The sequence below is a fragment of the Pectinophora gossypiella genome, chromosome Z (genome assembly GCF_024362695.1).
Source record: "Pectinophora gossypiella chromosome Z, ilPecGoss1.1, whole genome shotgun sequence".
Lineage (NCBI taxonomy): Eukaryota > Metazoa > Arthropoda > Insecta > Lepidoptera > Gelechiidae > Pectinophora > Pectinophora gossypiella.
This window is the reverse complement of record NC_065433.1, coordinates 16427896-16447862: the sequence shown is the minus strand read 5'-3', so window position 1 is coordinate 16447862 and position 19967 is coordinate 16427896. Positions and strand designations below refer to the sequence as shown.

At 36.8% G+C, this 19967-nt stretch overlaps 2 protein-coding genes across 4 annotated transcripts; one reads left to right on the top strand and one right to left on the bottom strand.

Annotated features, from left to right (window-relative positions):
• The first annotated feature begins 6930 nt into the window (after nt 1-6930).
• LOC126379899 (paraplegin) lies at nt 6931-19929 on the top strand. 2 transcript variants are annotated; one of them, XM_050028889.1, is made up of 16 exons: nt 6931-7023; nt 7106-7309; nt 7526-7675; nt 8014-8142; nt 8252-8389; nt 8938-9031; nt 9192-9325; nt 9403-9567; nt 9641-9792; nt 11805-12027; nt 12649-12782; nt 12959-13095; nt 13637-13839; nt 13917-14036; nt 19066-19251; nt 19326-19929. In XM_050028889.1, exons 2-16 carry the CDS (start codon nt 7130-7132, stop codon nt 19530-19532), a joined length of 2352 nt encoding a protein of 783 aa, XP_049884846.1. In that variant the 5' UTR covers nt 6931-7023; nt 7106-7129; the 3' UTR covers nt 19533-19929. The 2 variants fall into 2 exon arrangements, with proteins under 2 accessions (XP_049884846.1, XP_049884845.1); XM_050028888.1 differs by lacking the exon at nt 6931-7023 and having other exon boundaries at nt 7039-7309.
• On the bottom strand, nt 15864-19038 carry LOC126379901 (uncharacterized). 2 transcript variants are annotated; one of them, XM_050028893.1, is made up of 2 exons: nt 17200-19038; nt 15864-15986 (listed from the first exon to the last, which is right to left on the bottom strand). In XM_050028893.1, exons 1-2 carry the CDS (start codon nt 18775-18777, stop codon nt 15969-15971), a joined length of 1596 nt encoding a protein of 531 aa, XP_049884850.1. In that variant the 5' UTR covers nt 18778-19038; the 3' UTR covers nt 15864-15968. The 2 variants fall into 2 exon arrangements, with proteins under 2 accessions (XP_049884850.1, XP_049884849.1); XM_050028892.1 differs by lacking the exon at nt 15864-15986 and adding an exon at nt 16954-17087.
• Nucleotides 19930-19967: the final 38 nt, after the last annotated feature.

Sequence of the window (19967 nt, the reverse complement as noted above, 5' to 3'; positions counted from 1 at the left end):
ATAGTCGTTATCTATGTATAATATATATTATTACAAAAAGTAAATACAAAGACAACATTTAAAACGTTTTTTTTTTTACTCAGGCGGGTCTTGAACCCGCAGCTCTTGTCAAGCCGGAACGAGCGTGTTAACCATTAAACCACCGGGTTACCCCGCATCTCTCTTATTACCTATAGGTACGGTTGCTTATTCTGTACCTTTCTTTCTAACGATTATGATAGCCTTATTTAGGATTGTAACCGAATGGGCCAAAATTCCCAATGATATTTGACTTCCGACAGAAGACAGGTGGGCGCCAAACTACTCGTTGACCCTCAGCTTGCTTCCCTGATGTGCCTGTGTGTGCCTGAAAGACGAAATGTATTTATTCTCATACATGCTTCTTTGATGATGACGAAATCAGTCTCTTTATAGTTTTTAATAACATAAAACGACAGCGTGTTAAAAATCTCTCTATCATTATTTATGAGCTGCGCTCTGGTCGGTGGAGTAATCACCATTCTTCTCTCCTTTCCGCCAAATCCTTCACCTCCTAAGCTGGTACGCCCCAACATGTACCATCTCTTTTATTTGCTTTAAAACACGTTTTATTTTATAACTATTAAGTTCTGTACGTATGTAGAGCACTTATGTAAAAAAAAACGAAACAATGAACTTGGTGCTAGGTGCACGGCGCCGCCACCTCTTATCTAAAGACGTCATTCAAAGATTAGGTAACTATTTAAAACTAACGCGCCTGGCAGCCAGGATGATGTATCTAGGAGCTGTCACATTATCATAAAATGCCATGACTAAAAGTATATTTTTTTTTATTTATATAATTTATATTTTATGTTCTTATATATTCAAAAATGGCTCAATAAATTAAATGTTCACTACAAAAACCACAGCAACAGGTCAGTGGACAGTCATGTTTAACCGTGTGTAGCTAAGTAGGTACATACGTAAACAATGTAACTAGGTACAAAATTAAAAACCATTATATCAATAATTCCGGTGTAAAAAGTAAACCAAGTAATTACTGACGATTAATCAAGTAAATAGCAATTACCTAGAAATACATTTGCTCCACGCCCCATATCGGTTCGTATTCAGGGTGAATTCGAGCGGAACGTACAACGTCGACTCAGATTCTACAAATGAGTGAGCGAGTTGCACGCTAGATGCAATTAAATTTTTTTTCTTGAGGGCAGCTTTTACTGTGGTGTATCAAACCTAAGTTTTCACTCATTTAAGACCAACTGTTCTTGTAGTGGCATTGAAGAGCTGTTCATAATTCTTGTAGCACATTACGCTGCACTGATGTCTTGTCTATGTAAATATAACATACCTGTTCTAACCTTTGATAATCCTAGTTCTAAGTCTTGTATTGCTTATTGTAGACCCTTTTTCCCTCCCTACTTTCCAGTGTGTCGTATAATGCCACTACACCACAATCTTTCAATAGCTACAATTTGTTTGCTTTCTTCTTCGCTATTTTAAAGCAATCTCCGTCTTCCCGTGATCTGGAAAACTGCCAGACTTTTTACCTATTGGGACCTAATTACCTATCTTCACACGCATACTGCATTTTACCTTTAACCTGTAGAGGCTATATAAGTAGTTGTCAGTCAAAATCACTTGGTTAGTCCACAATATGTGGTCCAAGCGGTTTTCACTGACGATTATTTGTACAGCCACTACGCCATTTCGACCCTCAGCTGACCCTGTGTACGTCATCTTAAAACCTGTCAATATTCCGCACCTTCAATCTTCGACATTTCTTTTCTTGTAGGCACGTGAAGTGCACTCTCCGTCTGTGGAGTTTCTCCGCAAGCACCTTCGTCGTTCCTGTTAGTGAAGTGAACCAACATTTAAAGTCACGCAGCGGAATTTTAAGTCTTAATTCGGCACTAGCTTCTTTAACCGAGCCCGTCCTTGACTCTCGCAAGTTGTCGCCGATGTATCAGATAGGTACAAGCACTCTCAAAACTTGTCTTTCATCTTTTCTTGTGGGAGGTGGTAATTTTTCGGTTTAAATCCGGCACCGATTACCATCTGACGCGTAAAAACCTGTTCTTTGAAGACAGGAAAACCCGCTGAATAGATATTCGGTTCCGTATCTCACGGATTTCGTCTTGTCATGTGTATTTTAGTTATACCAGATACTCGGTCGTCATACACCTTGTCTGCTGTCTAGTAAGGACTACAGAGCTCCACGGCGACTGCAAGAGCCGCTATCACCAGCTATTGATACGAAACGCACGCGCGTGCAGATGAGGTTGACATTTAACCCAGTTACTCCTGAAACTATTTATGGTCTCCGGATTTCGTAATTTTTCAATATGTGTTTTATTGTGGTGCCAAAGTCTTCGGAAAAATAGTGAATAAAATCTATCTCTTCTGGGAAAGCGGGAAAATCATGGCCGTTTAAACGCCCAGTAGGAATATCCACTACTAACATACACAAGGAAATATAGCTGTATTAAAATACAATTTAAGTTTTCTTGGGCACTTTTATTTGCAACATAAACATTTTAACTGTAATATGATAATATTTCTACTATTCGGCAGTGTGATATGTAAGAAAACATGCTTTGGGGTGCAGAGAAACAGTACATTTTTTACAAAAATAATTAGTTTTTTTCTTGCATACAGCACACCTCAGCTGATTTTCTTTATATTCCACCAGATGCTCCATTCTGTCATAACGGGACGTTTCACGATAGTTTCTTGACGTTGGACGTGGACCACGCTTTTCCGTTTTTTGATACGTCTCCAGAGTTCTCCAGTAAGCTTCTTGCTACCGCCCTGCGATAAGTCAGATGATAATATTCGCCACTATCAGCCTTGTACAACTGCCAAGCATTGTGAACAGCCATGTCGAGGCAATGACACATCAATGGAAAATACAATTTTCCCCCCTGATGCTGGTCCTATATTTTGGTCAGCTCAATCTCGATTTTTTGCCCCTCTGGGAATCTATGTGCATTGTGACGGTTCCTTCACTGATATTTTTGATTACGTGGCACTGTCACGGCTATAAGAGGTGTATCACATTCGGTAGGTGCAGTGACATCTGATATAATCTGTTCTGGGGGATCCGCAGCTTCATCAATAGATACAATGCCTGTACATCTTCTTTAGGCTATCGTAGACAAAGGCAATTCATGTTCAATGTCAAAAAATTCGTCGTCTGAATAGATCAGGTCTGCTTGAGCTTTCAGCTGAGATCCTGAAAAACCCAACAATTTGAATCAATATATAAAAACTAATAAATAACTGTGTAATGGTAATAAATGTATTATGAACAAATGTATAACTATTTCGCTTACTAGCTTACCTAGAAGATTATGCCAAGTTACAACTTCTTCGCCTCCAGAATCCTCATCAGTTATATCAGCGTTCGCATTTTCAGGTGGTAAAATAGCTACGCCACTTGGCAATTGATCGTTATCGTCAATACACTCCAGATCTTCGATAATTTCAATCAATCTCAACGGTTTCATATAGCGCGGCCTGGAAAACATAACAGACGTTGATTCTCCTACTGGGCGTTTAAACGACCATAAACTTTCAAGATCAAAATTGATATAAAAAACTCTTGTAAGATACTTTATTTTCCATTTCTTGACTAATATGTACTTACGTCTCAATAAAGCTATAAGTAATAAACAATAATATCTCGAAAAACTAATAAAAACTTACCTCTTAGAAGCCATATTTCGAAATATTTTATTAACTGTCACTTAAAACCGCAAAATTAATTGAAAATAGGCACACAAATAGCATAAACAAGTTACTGTCATGAAGTTTAATTAACACTAAGGAGAATAACGCAGAGATAACTAGTGTAGAAAACATTAATTCTACAAATAATCGAGGGTAGATTTGATAAGTATTGGCGGGCGTTTAAAAGGCCAGTAGGGGAATCTGGGTTAAGTCGGATAACACGTTGTTGCCTTTCTTCCTTTACTGTAGTCCGTTCAATAATGTTGTAAAATGAGTAAAAATATTTAAAAACATTTTTGCAACAGAAACATCGCCAATAAGTTATGCTCGTAGACCGTATCTGTTTGCAATAGCGATCAGAAATTGAAGGCTTTCGAAATATGGAATGCAACAAATAACATCTGCAAAATTCTATTTCTAAGTTGAAAAGTGTACCTGGGTACTGGTCCACCTACGTGCGTAACGTACCTATATGCCTACGTATCTTCTCTATTATCTACGTACTACGTATCAAGTGGAATTTTCCGTCGCAACAGTATGGAACGGAAAATAATTTAAAAAGCACTAAAATTTTCCTGAATTTTCCTAAGAGAAAATCCACTTGATATCAACTCAGAATCATGGTCTAAATTTTAATCATCCCCCTCAGTATTTGTTACGATGTCACATACACAAGTGCATATAAGTAGATAGGGCGTTAGTGACATCGTAACAAATACTGAGGGGGATGATTCCGCTAATTACTCTAAGTTAATGTCAAGTTGAATTATTTTCATTATAATTTTAAAAAAATACATGAATTTTCATCCTTCTCAATCTTAGTCTACGAATAAATAATAAATTTATTCGTAGGTCTTAGTAGTTCTCAGTATTCGTTACGATGTCACTAACACGCTGTACAACAAGAACCGCCAGGGTGGCTGCAAATAGTCTTCTGACGACATGCACGACAATGCAAGTGATTCTGCCTACATTATTTTTATTACATATGGCGCGGCGTGAGTTACATCTGTATGAGTTTGTAGATATACGAGATAGATCCTGTAAGCTTTTCACAATTCAGTGGGCACTTGTGCAACAGACGTGAAAATACTGTGAAACTACCATTTAAGTACAATGTATGCTCCACAGGGCTCCACAAACGAAATTCCTACATGTTGATGCAAGCTTTGTTTGAATGAGTCGGTGAACTGTAACAATTTACCCTTTGAGCGTAGCGGATTCTAATTGTTTTGCTAAGCCTCATAAAGGCACGCCACTAGTAGGTTCGTACTTACCAATGATAAATACTGCTTTTGTCTGCATGTAGGTAACCTACCTATTAACAATTTAAGGTTTCATACAAAATCCCGCTACCGCCTCCATAAGCATGTCCCCCTTTCTCGGATCTGTTTTTGTGTTTTTTTTACGTTTTGTCGTAGGTATTTAGGTACCGTGAATGTTTGATGCATAATCTATGCTAATGAGCAGTTCTTCATCGCGTTAGTAAGCATCCGATCTGTAGTAGTCGTAAGCATGTTGATTTCTTTCCGATTGCCTAAAGAAGGCTTTTGGAAGGGGTAATGCCATCTGGCGGACGATAGCGGCTCTTATGTAGCTGTTAGTGCGAAACTGTAAATTACTCTCATGAAACGGGATAAATTGCAAATGAGTTGCACGCACGCGCAAACCGTCCGCAATGCGGTGCGTCACCAAAAAATTTAAACCGCGATATTGAAACAAGTGTACCTACATCGGGACAGATATTTCAAACATAAACCATAGTTAATTAATAAGCTTCGTTTCTGTCGCAGTAATTAGATATTTTAGTAAGTAATGCATGTATCGGGCAGTAGAGTTACGTAGTATTATTTCTTATTTTATAGTATAAGTAGGTATTTATTATTAATTTGTTTTTGACTTGCTTCTCGTTAGAGCTATTATTAATCACATACGTTTGGTTGCGCGATTACGAAGTCACAGCAGTGGCTGCATACCTACTTATTATTTACCAAATCCAGAAACCAATTTAAAGGCGCCTTTATAATTACCGTCTCACTGGTGCCAAAATCACAGACGAAAATATTGTTTTTATAGTAAAATATTTATTTACCTACCTACAGTTCTAGAAGATGACATTCTTATTCCGGTCAAATAATTGTTTAAGTAAGTATACCTACCTATTATTTAGTGCACGCCGAGTCCCGAGAGTGAACAGACGATAGCTTGCAGGCCCTTTGGTAAGATATTGGTGTTTGGTCACCAAACACACAGGTTCAAGCACAAGTCCATCGACATGTGCTTGAACCTTTATATAACTACTAGCTTTTACCCGCGACTTCGTCCGCGTGGCGTGTTATAAAAGGGAGATCTTTGTGTGTGTGGGAGAAAGGTTAAAAAATGCTTAATTTTATTATTTTTAAATGAGGTTACAGTATAAGTACCTAGTTAAATAATTAATTGTTATTAATTTTTAAATTATTAGTTTATGATAATTTGGTTTAATATAAATTTAGGAAAATACGATCAGAGGAGGCTAACCCTGAAGTACCTATAAGCTTTTGTCTGGAATTCAGAGATGAGATGTTTTTTTCATACAAATGTTTTTTCCCGCTAATTCCCGTTCCCGTGGGAATTTCGAGAATTCCTTTCTTAGTGCACCTCTGCAGTACCTAAGCTACGTCCCTTCCAAATTTCAAGTGCCTACGTTTAGCCGTCTAGGCTGTGCGTTGATATGTCAGTCAGTCAGTTTCTCCTTTTATTATTTAGTTAGAGGCAAACAGTTACAGGTACTTACATAACCAGAAGGCGAATTGCTTCAAAAAATATATCAATGGTGATGAACGTGAAGGTGAAACAAACCAAATTTCTTTCTTTCCTTATTTATTTACTCGGGTCACTAAGGTTGACGATAGAATAGAACCAGACGACATCAATTTATCGATGATCAATCGACTGGTAGTACAACAATCCTAATATCTCAAAAATCTAAGGATTTCTTTGACTCCCGCCTCAAAACAGAAATTCACATTACAGTAAAACAGCAATAGCTAGCTTGCTAACTATCGGCAAGTTGCATACGATGGAAACTTGATGGATACAGTTGCAATGTAAACTACTCTAGTAAACAAAATTGTTCAAACTTATTCGAAAGTCAAAATAATGTAGTGCAATCTACCTACAGCCAGTTACATAATATTATACACATGAAATGTAGCATGTAAGGGTGCCAGGAGCCAAGCCAGAGCAGACCCATACCATAAAAAAGAACAAGTATCCAGGCCATGGAATTAAAAAAAAAGAAAACGTGACGTTTGACGTTTTGATGAAGAGGTTGGTTTTTCTATCTTTTGGAGTTCAGAATAAAAATATTGTATTGTAAATCTTTATAATGTACTTTTGACCTTATTTACAGTAAGTCACGCTACAAAGAGTGAAAATGTTGTCTATAAAAAGATTAAGGACACTATCTGCATCAAAAATTAAATCAAAGACACTCTTTGATTTGAGAAACAATGTAAATGAGAAGCAAATAAATAAACAGTGTTACACAAGTTTAGTTAATTTCTGTAAATCTATATCAGTTTTACATAATCTGACAAACAAGTCAAAACATCCAGTAAGTACAGTTGAATACAGTTTTGACTAATTATACTATTGTAACCCATTATAAAACATGCATGACCATTTTTCTTAAATATTGTGAAATAGTCTGAATTTCAGAATTTAAATTGCAGAAAGCTATTTATAAAAAGTTTAGTTATATAATTACTACCTGTATCATTACTATTGTAATGAAACTATTAAACCAGGGTGAAAATTATTCTGTTTCCAGACACTGTGCCAGTTTAACGCAGAATACAAAGCAGCCTGTGCATTGCTGCAGCGGTCCAACCTCCCTGGTCCAACCTCGATGTGGAACAATATAGGAGTCAGAGGACTGCATACTACACCAACAAACTATGAGAAAGATCCCAATGACAAGGCAAGTTACAAAGCAGCTGGCATTTGAGATTAAGGCTAAAGCGTTATGTTAAGAATTTCATTGTGTTCCTAATTGTTATATCTGTTCGGTGTATTATTCTATTCTATCTTTAAACAGCATCATGAAGGTTCGATATTCTTATTGATTACTTATATTTCATGATATTTCATCAATATTTCTGTTAATTATACTTAATTTTGGTATTATTTGGATTTGGTAATGGTTAAAGCTATGTGAAATGAATTTGAGTTATTTGAGCCTTTGCAAATTATTTAATTTTTGATGGGTTCATGCTTTCTTTGCGATATGAATATGAAAAATATTTTGTATTTTTTTAGGATAAAAAGAAGAAGGAGGATGAAAACATGCAACCGCTTTTCGTAAAGACTATGTTTTGGTTGTTTACAAGCTGTTTTCTTATAGTGCTTAGCTCATTTCTCGTACCAAGTGACAATGCACAAAGTGAGGTAAGGAAATTACTATATTTTTTAAATAGCTTTAGTTTATTATAATTTAATGTAAAATTCTGACAGATTCTATCACATGAGTAAGCATGCATGCACCTTTTTTCAACAGCTGATTCGATATGTATCTTGGAACGAATTTGTTTACACTATGCTGTCTAAAGGAGAAGTTGAAGAACTTATAGTCAGGCCGGATGTAGAGGTGGTGACTATCATTTTACACGAAGGTGCAATTATTAAAGGGAAAAAGGTAAGTGTTTTATTCCACTTCCTGTCTGTATCATTGTCTACTTGTGTCTACCCAAAGCCAATGCTTTGACTTCTTTAAAAGACAAATTGTTTGCCTTCTCTTTAATTAAAAAAGAAACATAATTATTTTTTATCTGTTTTCTTTGTATGTTCCTTGTATCTGTTTTATTGTGTACAAATAAATAATTATGTAATATAATGATGCTACTGATACTATTAACCCGCAACATGATTTGTCTTAGTAAGTGTCTAGATTTTACGTCTTACAAAAAATAGTAAACATGTTGTAAGTAAATGTTAAACTAAGCTCTTTTTATTATAAATAATAACAAGTTGTTACATTTAATAGTGATCATTCCTACCATTTGCCAGAAACTGAAGTACAATATGTATCACTCAATACAATTATGATTATGTAAGTGTTTATAGTGTACCATTACCAGTATAGCCGAGGAAAAGAAGCTGCAAGAAAAACCTCGACACAAGGCCATAGACATTCTTAAATGTCCACTAATGTTTAATTGTTAAACATGTTGTTCATATTTTTAGGCAAACTTCAGAATTTATCACATGAATGTTGGTGATATTCATCGATTTGAAGAGAAGCTTCGTGCAACTGAGAAAAATTTGGGTGTTAAAGAAGGTGTGTACAAATTCAAATTCCTGTTATTTACGTATTATCATATTTTTACTTATTTTTAGTACCTACTACAGTTGCATGTTGTAGTCTCAGGTGGTCCACTATGTTTAATTATTAAAATTATGTGGTGAATTGATAATGTTTTGGTTTACTGTTTTTCCAGGAGTTCGTGTAATATATGATAGAAATGGCAGTGTAGCAGGGAAATTAATTACAACTCTTTTGATAGCTGCCATTATACTCTCTTTCTTGTACTCTACGAAGAGTTTAAAAATGAATATTAACCTCGGAGGTTTTGTAAGTAATATAAAAAATGCAAGACAATACTATCATATTGTTTCTAATATTTATACTGACTTTTTTATTATTTATAGAATCAATTAAGTCGTGCTAAGTTTACACTAGTAGACTCGATGACTGGACAAGGTAAAGGTGTTAAATTCGAAGATGTTGCTGGACTAAAAGAGGCCAAGATTGAAGTAATGGAGTTTGTGGACTACTTGAAACGGCCTGACCGTTATAAAAGTTTAGGTGCTAAGGTAAGCAGTTAAATAAGTTACAAAATAAACCATTTGTGACTAAAATGTATTAAGAACTCAAGTGGAATTTCAGGTGCCCAAAGGAGCATTGTTGTTAGGGCCTCCGGGCTGTGGCAAAACTCTGTTAGCTAAGGCAGTGGCATCTGAAGCCAATGTTCCTTTCCTTTCTATGAATGGTTCCGAGTTTATTGAAATGATTGGTGGTCTTGGAGCTGCCAGAGTCAGGTATGTAATTTTTGTTAGCACTCCATATACTTTTCACAATCTGCACAAAAATTCTCATGTACACTTGAGACATTGCCTGGCTACTGCACACACAAATCTCATTCTTGTGTGCCGCTTTACGCCGCGCTTGCGAGCGAAACTCACGTGCTTCCTTACATTACAGCACGGTTTAAATAGACAAAACTGGCCGACAACACGCAACAACAGCAAATCTTGGAGGTAATCCAAGCTTGCATCAATGTGGAGCAGTGTTTTCATACACTTCTCATCAAAAAAATCGAAACACTTCCGTTTTCATTGTTTCTGTCCGAATTTAACACAAAAAAGAATTCATACGATGAAAAAAAATACATAAATGTATAGCTGGCAGTTTGGCCATTACAGTAATAAGCGAAAATTCTAAATTCAAAATTAGAATTTCATTTGTTTATCTTATAAACGAAATGAATCACTGTTTTGAGACAAATGTGTGTTTAGGGTTGGAGTACATTTAGCGTTTAAAAACTAAAAATTGGCGCCTATCCTTAAACTTTTTGTTTTTTATTTCAATACTGTGACTTTGGGACGTCTGAAAAAAGGTTTTTTTTCTAAAACGTATGGATACTTCGCCCACAGAAGCCGCCCAAGTTGTGGCATTGCTGGATTCTGGCCTTAGTCAGCGTGTTGTGGCTGCAAGACTGCATCTAAGCCTGTCATCTGTTCATAGAGTCTATAAACGTTATCGGGAGACTGGTTTGTTCACGCGCCGTTCAGGATCTGGCAGGAATCGGGTCACTTCTGAGCGAGATGATCGATTTATTGTAACAACTTCTTTAAGAAATCGACGCCTTAACGCTTTTCAACTGCAGCAGCGGCTTCGTGTTGTACGAAGGGTGGCTGTAAGTGACTCTACAATTAGAAGAAGGTTGAAGGATCGTGGACTGGTACCGCATAAGCCAGCAAATGGGCCGAAATTAACTGCAGACCATCGAAGAGCGCGCCTTAACTTTGCACGTGAGCACCTAAATTGGTCATACCTACAGTGGAGCAAAGTTCTCTTTTCTGATGAGTGTAAAATTATGCTGTATGGTAACGACGGAAGGAACAAGGTCTACAGAAGAGACGGAGAACGCTATGCACAATGCTGCATTGAAGAAAAGGTCAGCTATGGTGGCGGTTCGTGGACGGTTTGGGGAGGAATCAGCGCCGACGGTAAGACAGAGCTTGCTTTCGTGTCTGGGCCACGTCTGCCTGCACTAAACTGTCATCGGTACGTCGAAGAGTGTCTCGAGCCTCATGAGATGCCCTATGCACATTTTATTGGCAACGGCTTCATATTCATGCACGACAATGCTAGGGCTCACACCGCGGGCGTCGTACGAGATTATCTTAACGAAGTCGATATCTCTATTATGGAATGACCAGCAAGAAGCCCGGACATGAATCCCATTAAACATCTGTGGGATGAATTAAAGAGACGAATTCGAGCAAGAGATCCTGGCCCAGAAACACTTAGCCAGCTGCAAGATGCAATCCAAGAGGAATGGGACAATATACCACAGCATGTGATCGTGACTCTCATCCGATCGATGAAGAACCGTATGGAAGCAGTAATTAGAGCTCGGGGAGGGAATACAAGTTATTAAATAAACGTTTTTTAGCTTTTTTTTTCATTTACGTGTGTTGTTTTATCCATTTCCTTTATACTCCATACGGAATAAATATGACTCATTTAACAAAATACGAAACCTATGAAAAATTCATATAAATTTAGAACATTAACATTAAGATTTGATAAGCTCATATTACTCACTATTAAACGACATTTAACATTTATTCCTAAATGTACACATTTTTCTGATAATCCTGACAAAACGTAAACTTGCAAGGTGTTTCGATTTTTTTGATGAGAAGTGTATAATTAATTGCGATCTATGCTCTAGGGACAAGTTAAGTTAGATTTAATTCCCAAAACCTCTAATCCTGGAACTTGTTTCGGGACAAGAAGTTACGAAATTCTGCAATCATTTCAGAGACTTGTTCAAAGAAGCAAGTTCTAGAGCTCCATGCATCGTTTACATCGACGAAATGGACGCCGTGGGTCGTGCTAGGTCAACGGGACCCACCTCATTTGGCCCTGGTGGGGGAGAGGGAGAGCAGACCTTGAATCAGCTCCTTGTAGAAATGGACGGCATGAAGAGCAGAGATGGTGTTGTGGTGCTGGCTTCTACCAATAGAGCCGATGTACTAGACAAGGTATCTATTAGCTTACATGGTCTATTACAGGTCTATTATTTTTTTTATACATTGATATATAATGATCATAAAGGCGAAAAGTTATTGACTCACTCACTTGTCACAAAACGTCAGAAACTACAAGTGCTAGGAAACTCAAATTTTACATAGGGATTCCTTTTAGGAGGTTGAAGCCCACAAAGACGGCATTTTGCGAAATTCAACTGCTAAGAGGGTAAAAAGCGGTGGCAGACTTGGATGATTGCAAAATTTCTATAGTTTAAATAGTAGGGTTTCGAACGAAGTCGCGGGTAATAGCTAGTCCGTTTATATATTATATTTATTTTATATCATCTGTGTGGGTACTTAGTTCATTTTGCGATGGATTTACCTCTTGACTACCCCAATCTTATGTTATGTTGTTGAATTATTTTCTAATCCTAAATAAAAATAATAATGCTGTAAATAGTGGTTAAAGTTAATGCTCATGTGTTATTTACATTAAAATGCATCTTACCTACATCTCATTACATTTTCTTGATTATGTCTCTTTCATACTAGGCTGTGTACTATATTACCATCCTGCTGTCATTTCGATTAAGCTATATTTAATGAGCTATAGATATTTACATTATTTTTCAGGCACTTCTTAGACCAGGTCGATTTGACCGTCACATACTTATCGACTTACCCACTTTGCAAGAGAGAGAAGAAATATTTCAGAGGCATTTAAATAACATAGTGCTAGAGGAACTTCCACCTTTCTATGTGAAGAGGTAATCAAATGTACCATGTTATGTACCTTGTGTTTGTACTGTACATTTATAACTTATTTTATTTTATGGATTGTATTTATTTTGTGCTATGAATATGGTTTCAATAGTACATTCACAGGATATAATACTTCATTTTATACTGTATGTATTGATAATGTAATTGTTGCTATTCACAGATTAGCATATTTGACGCCAGGGTTCAGTGGTGCTGATATAGCTAACGTCTGCAATGAGGCAGCTCTGCACGCGGCGAGGCACAAACAAAATAAAGTCAAAGCAGCCGACCTTGATTACGCTATCGAAAGGGTTGTTGGTAGGATAACCATTATACACTGGATTATAGAAATTCTATAACAGCTTCAATTTGTATTCAAAACTAAAATGTGGACTAAGAAATTGGCTAGTTCTGTTGCCGGGTTAAAAACCCGTCTACAAATAACTGTATAAAAAAAATAATGATTGTATGCAATAAGGTTTCATTTTGGAGAAGGTATCCCGGAGTCAGAGCAAAGAGTAGGCTAGTTTCCAACTAGACAATTCAGTTACTTTCTACTAAACGTCCAAACACGAAATTACTATGGAATTTGTGTGAAAAAGCACACTGTGACGTCATAGAAAAGCGTGATAAAATGTCGGACTTATTATTAAGTTTTTCTTGATTTTGCTAGTTTTATATCTGTCCGTTATTTAGTCATCAGAATTTCATAATTGATCTTGAACCTAGTACATAACCCAATTGTTCCAAATGCCCGGTAACAAAACTTGAGTAGAATTTTTTTATCTACCAGTGTAAATGTATGTATCTCTTGCTTAAAGTGTATTTATTTATTTCACTTAGAAAAATCTTGATGCAGGTGGTACGGAGAAGCGCAGCCATGCAATGTCGCCAGTTGAGAAAAAGATAGTTGCTTACCACGAGTCGGGGCATGCGCTAGTGGGCTGGTTGTTGGAACACACCGATGCCTTGCTGAAGGTCACTATAGTGCCACGAACTAACATGGCGTTGGGATTCGCTCAATACACTACGTCGGATCAAAAACTTTACTCCAAAGAAGAAGTATGTACTCTGCGCATATTTATGAACACAGTATATGGATTTTACTTTGTACTATAATTATGTAAATTTCATTTTAGCTTTTTGACCGGATGTGTATGGCTCTCGGCGGGCGAGCAGCAGAGGCTATAACATTTAACTCTATCACAAGCGGAGCGCAAAACGATCTAGAAAAAGTAACGAAAATTGCTTATGCCCAGGTGAATATTCATTATTTTATCCACCTATTTCAATAGTAAGTTGTACTCCAAAAGTTTGGGGCAGAATAAATAATGGTATATCATAATGTACAAGTACTCTTCTGATCTATCACTGGGGCTACTTATTTGTACTGCTCTTGTACAGGTTAAAGAATATTAAAAGGCAATATAGAATAGTTTGTTTCCTTAGAATGACCCAACCGGAAATCCAAGTATTAATCCTGGTTTGGAGGTCAAATCCTCATTACCATAATCCATACATGTATTGTAGCGTGTTAGCCGGTCCTTTTGGTTATAAAATCATACGACGACTTCAATGTAATTAATATCTTTTATTAATATAAACAACACAAGGTAAGTACAATGAGACGACCAAAGAGAATGACATAGACAATCGCGACAGCTGTAGTGATGTGCGTAACTAATAGTGACGTATACAACATCCCCCTTATCAGAAAGAAGTAAAATGATTACAATTTTACAGCTTGACTTGACTTAACACTATAGTTTAACAGTAGCTTATTGACCAGCTAAGACAGACAATTTGTAATTACAATTAAGACACAATATGTTTAACTTAGTCTATACTATTACTAATACTAGACAGCTAAATTTACAGACAGTCCTTCACAGTCATAACAAATATATATATGTATATTTTTTATAAATCTAACTGTCTTGGTGGTCTTATGACTCTTCCACTCCGAGTGCGCATTTGAACCGGGGTAGTATGCTCTTCAATAGACGGAGCTACTGTATGTGACACAGGAGACGTTCTGACATTTGGACTCTTTTGTGACCCTTCAGAAAATTCCATTTGTGGTATCTGTGGTGGCTTCAAAATATGCTGTCTATTTCTTCTTCCTATAAATCCATCAGACCCTTCAATTGTATAGGACCTAGGCTGATCGCATTTAAACTTGACGGTGCCTGTAGTCCATAGCGAATCTGGCATTTTCTTAAAATAGACTTTATCTCCTTCTTTTAGTTCTGGCAATACTTTAGTCTTTCTGTCGTAATAATCTTTCATTTTCTTCTTATTTTCTTCCTTTGTCTTGACATAATCTTGAAATTTGATTGTTTTAGGTTTTAAGTTATTTGTGACTGTAGGCAATTGTGTTCTCAGCGAACGTGACATTAACAGTTGTGCTGGAGATGGTAGATTTCCTCTAGGTGTATTCCTGAATTGAAGCAAAGCAAGATATGGGTCTGTTCCTGATTCGTCTGACTTAGTAAGAAAACGTTTACATATCTTGACTGCTGACTCTACCAATCCATTTGACCTTGGTATGTATGGACTTGACGTGTTATGGTGTATTCCCCATTCAAAAATAAAATTCTTAAATTCTGCAGAGTTAAATGGTGGACCATTGTCTGAGAATAACTCTACTGGTATCCCATGTCGACTGAAGATACTCTTAAGACAAACAATTACTGTTTTGGCGTTAGTACTTGCCACTGACATCAATTCAATATAATTCGAGTAATAATCTTGGACGACTATGAATTTTTTAGACTTATAATCCATGAAATCAACACCAACTTTTTCCCATGGAAGCAATGAGACATCATGTGGAAGAAGCGGTTCAGGAGCATTTGAGCTTCTATGTGACAAGCAAGTATGACATGACTCGACAAGATTTTTTATATCTGTTGACATGAATGGCCAAAATACATGACCTCTGACAAACGCTTTAGACCTTTCAATTCCTAGATGACCACTGTGTATTATTTTCAAGATATCTGGCCTTAATTTTTTAGGTATGACTATACTGTTACTTCTGAAGATTAGATCATTTTCTGTATGTAGATCAAATCTATATTGCCAATATTCCTGTACATCTTTGTGAACTTGAGCTTTACTCGACGGCCATCCTTCTTTACAGTATTTTTTCAAAATCTGTAGACTTTCATCTTCATTAGTGCCTTTGATTAGCCATTGTAGACGTTCTGGAGAGACAGGTAATGACTTAATAAGTAAATTGACATGCACGACCACATCATCATCTAATTCATCTGTGCTTGTTTCTGACAGTGGTGCTCTAGACAATGTATCAGCAATATACATGTGACTGCCTTTCTTGTAGACTACATTTAGACTATATGACTGTATTTTCAACATCATCCTCTGTAGACGTGTTGGGACTTCGACTAAAGGCTTTTTAAATAATGTTATTAACGGAGCATGATCTGTTTCGACCATTACAGTTTGTCCATATATAAATTGGTGGAACTTGACGCAGGCAAAGACTATTGCATATAGTTCCTTCTCTATTTGAGCCATTCTTTGCTGTGACTCCGTTAAGGTTTTTGACGCATAATAGACAGGATGTTGATTTTGTAACAACACTGCTCCGACAGCACAGCTACTAGCATCACTTTGTATGACAATAGGATCATTGACATTAAAATGTGACAAGACTGGGACCTGACATATTAATTGTTTTAGATGACAAAATGTCGCTTCATGATTAGCATTCCACTGCCAATCAGTAGACTTCTTTAGTAACTGACGTAGAATTTCTGTCTCACATGCCATATTTTTAATAAAAGGACTTAAGTAATTAAGCATGCCTAGAAATCTTTGTAAATCTTTTAGACAAGTAGGAGAGGGCATCTCTTGGATTGCTCTGACTTTATCCGGATCGACTGTGATTCCGACTGCTGAAAATATATGACCCAGGTATTTAATACTCTCCTTGGCAAATGAACATTTTTCTTTATTAAATTTGACATTGTATTCCTTGGCTCTGTTGAATACCATATTAAGGCGTTCATTATGCTCTTGTAGTGTTTGTCCACTGACTAAAATATCATCGCTGTATACTGCCACTCCTGGTATGTCACCAAATATTTCTGTCATTATTCTATGAAAGTACTCAGGGGCACAGTTGACTCCATATGGAAGACGTTTGAAGCGATAACGACCAAATGGCGTATTAAATGTTGTGAGGTAAGAACTCTTCTCACTCAATTTACACATCCAAAATCCACTACTGGCATCTAAAGTTGAGTAGAATTTTGCACCAGCGACCTTGGCGCGAACCATGTCTACGGACGGAATAGGATAATGAGTTCTGTTAATCGCCTGATTTAGATTACGGGGGTCTAGACATACCCGTAATTGACCATTCTTCTTTTCGACTAAAATCAAAGAACTCACCCACTCAGTTGGCTCTGTGACCTTGACAATGACATCCATGTTTTCCATTTTCTCCAATTCTTCTTGAAGCCTTTGATGTAGAGCGAATGGTACCTTCCTTGGTGCATCGACTTTTGGCTTGACATCAGGATTTGTACTTATGACACACTCACCAGGAAGACATCCAAGACCGGTAAAAACAGAATTATTATATTCAATTAGTTTAGACAAATTTATATCTTGTGACTGACTTGACTGTGACTGACTTGACTGTGACTGACTTGACTGTACTGACTGACTTTTCATGGCTTCAGGACAAATTACATGACATGACTTTGACTCGTTTTGATTTGTTTCAAATGACAATTGACTATCATTATTTTCTGACATGTGACTATTTGTAGACTCGACACAAAAAACTCTTTTTATTAATCCAATTTCTGAGCAAGTAATTTTACCTAACACAGTTGGAGAATTCACATTTGCAATAACAAAATTAATTTGTTTTGTCATGTAGGTGCCATTCAATTGTAATTTACATTGTAAATTTTGTTGACCTAGTACTTCTAGACTATTACCAGTGTATGACTTAATTTTAATATCAGTTTTAGACAATACCTTTTTGATATTAAGTGAATCATAGACGTTTTTTGACATTATGTTGACATCACTGCCTGTATCAATAATACAATTCACTTGTGACTTATTTATGTTTATATTTATTGTCCACTCACTTGACGATGACGACTGTATATGACCAATGAATAAATCTTGTTTTTCTGACTGTACCTGATGGGTGTTGTTATCTGACTCGACATACTTGACTGACTTCGACTTGGACCGACAACATACTGCAAAATGACCGACTTTATTGCAATTTCTGCAGACTTGAGACAATGCTGGACACTTGTGACGATGGACTTGATTACATTTTGTACAGACTTCCTTTTTTGACTGTTGTTGTTGACTTTTATTTCTTGTATTTGACTTAGACCTTGACTGAGTTTTATTATACATGACTGAACTTTGTTCTGCTGTCAATGCATCTGTCTGATGTCTTGAAGCTAGCATGGCTTTTGCCACTTCTAAGGCCTTGTCAAGATCTAGCTTGTCTTCAAGCAAAAGTCTTTCTCGGATATAGTTGTACTTTTGATGCATGTTGCATATGAACATTATTTTGACAAGACGTTCCTGCAGTTTTCCTAGCTCGCAGTTTTGAGACCTTAGTTTTAGTGCACATGCAAAATCATCCAGCGACTCGTTTTCACTTTGTTTATATGTGAAAAAATTGTGACATTCATAAGTTAGGTTAGCTTTTGGGGCAAAATGATTTTGAAACAACTCGATGAGCTCGTCGTATTTAACTTTGTCTTCGTCTTTTCCGAACGTGTTAAATACATCCACACCTTTTTCCCCAATGACATGTAAAAATAAAGCTACCTTTCTGCCATCGCTTTCTTCATCCATGCCGGACGCGCGCATGTAAAATTTGAAGGATTGCACCCATTTCTTCCATTGTTGTGCTAAATTACCAGTCATCAACATGGGCTGCGGACATGACATTCCCGATAATTTCTTGGGTTTTTGATCTTCCGACATGTTTGTTAGCGGCGAGGCGGCGACTTGTTGACATTACTTATTTCACGACGATGTGAATCCAGTTCACTTACACTTCTGACACCATGTATTGTAGCGTGTTAGCCGGTCCTTTTGGTTATAAAATCATACGACGACTTCAATGTAATTAATATCTTTTATTAATATAAACAACACAAGGTAAGTACAATGAGACGACCAAAGAGAATGACATAGACAATCGCGACAGCTGTAGTGATGTGCGTAACTAATAGTGACGTATACAACAATACATTTTATAAATTTAACCAGGTGAGGATTTACGGCATGTCTCCGACTGTGGGCTTGGTCTCCTTCCCGGACTTGAAGGATCGTGGAAAGAGTCCCTTTAGTAAAACTCTTAAAAACCTCATAGACCTCGAAGCGAGAAAACTCATTGCGCAAGCGTACTACAGGACAGAAGAGCTCTTACGGTCGAATCAGGAGTTATTAAAATCGGTACGTAGCAATGACTGTTGAACAAAAGGAGTAAGATTTAATGTATTTTTTTCAACATGAATGTCATATTTCAGCTTTCAGAGGAGCTACTGAAAAAAGAAACTCTTAACTTCGAACAAGTACAGGCAATTTTGGGTCCCCCGCCGTTCCCGAAAAAGAAATACATAGATCCGGTTGAGTTTGAAAATAGTCTTAAAAACTTGGAAACAGCCGCCACGGCTGAGGAGACCGCCTCCATCGGCGCAGCTTCAGCGAAACCGCCGCCCGAAGCAGGCCTGTAGTTATCTATTTATTTAACCTTATAAAGGTGATTACAAATTGGAGCATTTTTAATTTTGATGTAATGAAATTATTAATATATTCGAGTCCCTGCAACAAGAGACTGGTAACATTCGCTGAGCAGATTTGAAATAGGGCCTTTAGCAGCATGTTCAAATATACAAAACATGTAATACTTTTTATGGCGAAAATACCATTCTCTACTAGAACTTCCGTCTCTAGTATCTAAAACTGCGTTTGCAACTAAACTTAATGTGCTTGAAATCAAATAGTAAACACATTATGCTATGCTACAGTTTGTATGCACTTTTATAATATTTTGTAAAGTACGTATATTATGTGTAAATCCATAAGATTATTAACTAGTCGCAATCTAATAAATACTTAATCATGATTATAGACAGTATTTTTTTTTTGCCTTCCACCCATTGTTTCAT